The sequence below is a fragment of the Suillus subaureus genome (assembly GCF_016647635.1).
Source record: "Suillus subaureus strain MN1 chromosome Unknown BJ212scaffold_279, whole genome shotgun sequence".
In the NCBI taxonomy this organism is placed as follows: domain Eukaryota; kingdom Fungi; phylum Basidiomycota; class Agaricomycetes; order Boletales; family Suillaceae; genus Suillus; species Suillus subaureus.
Window position 1 is genome coordinate 5,067 of NW_024538835.1, and position 4,421 is coordinate 9,487.

Genomic DNA, 4,421 nt, shown 5'->3' on the forward strand with positions numbered 1-4,421 from the left:
TTGGGCCACAGCTGGATCACAACATTCCAACTCAAAGTAAACTTTGTTTTGTATTTTGCTGGATTGAACAATGGTTCTGACTTCAACTTCTAGCTATCATTTTGACTATCATCGACATTGGGATTCAACTGCTGATAGGCCAAGTAACCGAGGACATCTCTTGTGACCTAATATTACCATCATGATGTAGGTATCAAGTCACTGCCTTTGATGTCATTGTGACAAAAAAGGAAGTCAAAGAACTACAGTTCGCAAATACTAAATATTTGGTTCGCACCTTGCAGGGGGCAGGAGTTATTGAAACATGAATACACTTGAAAGATATATCGAGGATAACATTCACAAGAGAAAACAAGTTGAGGGGGTTAAGGATGAAAGGAAAGACCAACAGAACAAACCTCTGACTTCATGTTCTGAGCTTGAGCTCTCAGCTTCTCTCAACTCTTAATTCCTTGCTCATGCAACTCAAAAAAGAAAGGCATGTTTAGATATGATGTCATTAACCTAGGAGAGTACATACTTTGCACAACAGCTTGTGCCACAACTTGAATTTGGGCGATAAGGCTTAATCTTCTAAAATAGAGAGCTGGAAGCTGCACATGGGGGTGCCTAGGATTGATCTGTCTTCTATACTCCAATCTCAGATTTGGTGTAAGGTCCATATAATAGTCTCTTCTCCAAGGAAGAACAATTGTGTAGAATGGATCAACTGGATGATGGATCCAAGGACATAAGATAGGGGGGCCCAAGTGATATGTATCTCCTTTATCCAGGACATGGAATAGTGGAGGATGAATGAAGGGTCCTCCTGCTGCATCCTCACAGAACACTGAGCCAACTTGGTGTCCTGTGCAAACAATAACCAGTCTCGCTACCACCTGGTTGCCAGGGTAGTTGACTATATCTATAGATCTAGCACATCCTACAGTCTTCACAGAGAATGATCCAATAAGCATGATGAGGGTAGTATGGGCTCAATTAAATTAACACTTTACTTTGTATATTTACAGTGAGTCGCAACTACTAGCTAAGAATAGTACTGATGTCATGATATAAATTTGATATACAGTCGCACTGTATTGCCATCAGTTCCATATCAATGGTGTCCACTGCATCATGCTGTGCAGCACTGATGCATGCCCTGATTGATGATTGATTGATCCTCTTGCCACTGATCTATTCCGCGAGCCACCCAGTTGTTCAATGAGATCAAGCATTACACTACACTTCTGTTGTTGATGCTCAAATTCCTTCACCTGCAGTTCAGCTCGTACTTCTGTGGCTTTGTATGCAAGAATAATTTCATGGATCTGCGATGTCAAGCCTTCAATTGTGGAACCCAGATATTGCAATGTTTCAGGGGCAAGCACAAATTCTGTTTTGGTGTTTGGAGTTGCAATACGAGGATTACTAGGCAGGCCAGAGGGACATGAAAGTGCTGGAGGTGGCACAAAAGGCTCCGTGCCTAGAAGTGAGATGTATGCCAATGGTCCTTCAATGGGTGCAAGAAAATCTACCATTCCAGAAGTTTTATTTTTGTCAGGAAGATGAGGGGTTGTTCAAGAGAGAGAAAGATTGGTGCGAAGGTTGAGGGGAAAGGATATGAAATGGAAGACAAAGGTAAGAATTAGGATACTGTGCGAGAGATAGATGTTGTTTGGTACAGATATAGCAATAATCGGATTTGAGCATCTATTGACTGGTGAATTATTAAGATTGTAGAAGCTTATTCATCCACATGCCTTCAGTCCACTGAATAGGTATTCAGCAAGGGCACAACATGCATGCCTGCCCACTTTTGCAATGCTTGGTTCAATGCAACACCATTGTTGTCATCTGTGTGGAGTCTGCCAGTGAAGCATTGCAGCAGGTCTCCAAAATTAAGGACATGGACACCAAAAGCATGGTAGACATAGACAGTATTGTCATGTATTGGATCCATCAATAAGACAGGGTGGTTTGCTTGAAGGAGGTCGAAAATGGGTGTGCCCAATGACAAAGGAGCTGTCTATTTCAGCATGGAAATCAAGTCCAAGTCTATGCACTTGTAGACTGCTAGCATAGGCAAGTCCTGAGATTTGTCCTGGAGTTGTGTGCATAAGCAGCAATGATACAAAAAATTCAACAACAAACCTGTTTACTCTCCCACCATGCTTCAACTTTACCATCTTGATCACAGACAATGACAATTCAAGACGTTCAGTCTCACTGTCTCTGGCTCAATCTTCCTCATCATAGGGTGGCAGCAGGTCAGATGGTGATATCACCACTTCACCCTGTTGTACATAATGAGTGGACAGAATGAAGGAAGGCAAAGAACCAACGTACTGTAGAAGAAGAGGGCCTCAATACCATCATCCATTTATACTTTGCCACTGCTTTTCTGAATCAGTGGTGCTGGTGTGCAATACACTTGCTGAGGCTGATTTTCATATATAACTCAATCCAAGTATTAATTTGTGGAATGGCAGGAGTGTTGACATTGCAATAGGATTGAATTTGAACTATTTGCATATGGTAAGCTAGACGTGATCTGGAGCAGCTGAAGCTCTTGGACTTACATAAGTATTATCAGCTGTCCTGATCTTAGTATTATGAGTTGGAGAGGGTGGTGCACTATCAGGTGCACACCTAGTACTATGGCAGTCCTGCGAATGCACCATGCCTACAAAAGTCCAGTAAATAGGGGTGATAGGGTGATGCTTGCAGGGGTGGGCCCAATGCACCAAATATGTAGGTATGATGCAGAATGGTCTTAGGGCTTTGCTGCATGTTACAGTCAGGTACCATGTGTGCAGCATTTGTGCACAACAGGTTGATGTACCAGGAAGTGTTAGTTGGACTGGACACATTGCTTTGGCTGGGCGTTCACAATGTCCTTGTGCATTGAATCCCTTGTGCTGGGGCATGCTTATTGTTTGGGAGTGTTTATGGAACAATAGCGCCAGACAGTCCAATCATGTCTTTGACCTAGCTTTGCACTCTAGTGGGTGTCCAATTGGACATTCACATGAACCAAAGGTATAAGTTAGCAGAGGGTGTTCTCAAGGATATCCATCTGAACGTGTCTCCACATCCAACAAATTGGGACTATCATGGCACATCGTTTTCCAATGAAGCGCTCTTAAGACGGGCAGCATGCTCTTGGCAGTGCTGGGGTGCAAGGATGTAGGGTATGAAGGTGGACAGTGAGTGAGGTGCCTGGCCAGGGTGGCTTGTTGATGGCAGTGCATTTGAAGGATGGTGGGTGTCGAGAGCAAGAGAGTGATATTACGTAAGCTGGGACATGTCTTTTTATGCCATGCACCTCAAGAACATCAACCAGCCACTTCGTCTTTTGATAGAGAATGAGATATTCAGACTTACAGTCTGGGCTAATCCTAGCAATGAAGCAAAATGAGGCAGTGACCTTCACGGCTTGCTCGAGCGCAATATGCTTGAGGTAAGCACCTTGATGGTTTTGTGAATGGAGATTTATGTATTTCAATAGTCAACTTGGCCTGGCATAGTCCGAACAGTGTGGGAGGTAGACCCAGCCATAGTAGTCTATCTGACCAAACATTTCAAAAGCCCAGCAGCTTATGCTGAGGTGCAGAATCTGGTTCAGTCTAATGCTAGCCAGGTAGTTAATACTCTAGAGGCTCTATGATTTTTGATTGGGGATTCCTTCTGAGGTGGACAGAGACGAGAGCTGAAGGTGATTTCTTTTCCGCAGTATTGTTGTTCAAGAGTTTATGTCTTTGTCAGTACATCATCGTGTGGGTGCCTGTCACTCCTGTGATCGCTGTTACTTTCTTTGAACGATGACATGGAAACGATCCACTCTTGCTACAATACACCCATCGAGTCCTGAAGCAGCATCCTGTTGACTTGACATTCTTTTTCGTTCCTCAAGTCGTCCAGGCCCTTTGGTTTGATGACCTTGGTGTGTATTTGCAGCCTCTTGCTGCTGTAGTTTCTGAATGTATCTTTAGGATATATCGCACAGTTCATCTTCGAAACCACAAAGGTGTTGCAGCTCTTTTGCCACCAGATTATATGGAACATGAAAGCCAATTGCTACAAGGATGATGCTGCCAAGATTGTGAGTTTGATGCATATTTTCATCTGTGCTCCACTGACATGAGAGTAGGAAGATCCTTTGAAACCCACACTAGATTGGATGGCTGATATGGTGGTAGATTCACTGTCTGGTGATGCCTGTGCCTTTTACAATCAGGAATTTGGATTCTTCAACAAGGTAACCTCGATCCCTGGGAAACTGAAGCCCTTCATCAAAAAGTTGAAACCTGAGAAAAAGGTGAGACCCTCGAAGATCATCCTAGGATTTGATTTGATGTGTCTTTACAAGCAAAGATTGACAAAGAGATGGCCAAGATAGTTGTTGATATTGGTGTCTACCTTCCCAGTAACCCAGAGGG

At 43.4% G+C, this 4,421-nt stretch overlaps 2 protein-coding genes across 2 annotated transcripts; one reads left to right on the top strand and one right to left on the bottom strand.

The window, feature by feature from the left end:
• Positions 1–1,744: 1,744 nt before the first annotated feature.
• On the bottom strand, positions 1,745–2,362 carry BJ212DRAFT_1306368 (uncharacterized protein; the record flags this gene model as incomplete). Its single annotated transcript, XM_041333814.1, has 3 exons — positions 1,745–2,008; positions 2,134–2,168; positions 2,329–2,362. The coding sequence occupies 3 exons, from the start codon at positions 2,360–2,362 to the stop codon at positions 1,745–1,747; spliced, it is 333 nt and encodes a 110-aa protein (XP_041185319.1).
• Positions 2,363–3,338: 976 nt separating this feature from the next.
• BJ212DRAFT_485267 (uncharacterized protein) lies at positions 3,339–3,764 on the top strand. Its single transcript, XM_041343313.1, has 3 exons — positions 3,339–3,442; positions 3,491–3,697; positions 3,748–3,764. Exons 1-2 carry the CDS (start codon positions 3,434–3,436, stop codon positions 3,647–3,649), a joined length of 168 nt encoding a protein of 55 aa, XP_041185320.1. The 5' UTR covers positions 3,339–3,433; the 3' UTR covers positions 3,650–3,697; positions 3,748–3,764.
• Positions 3,765–4,421: the final 657 nt, after the last annotated feature.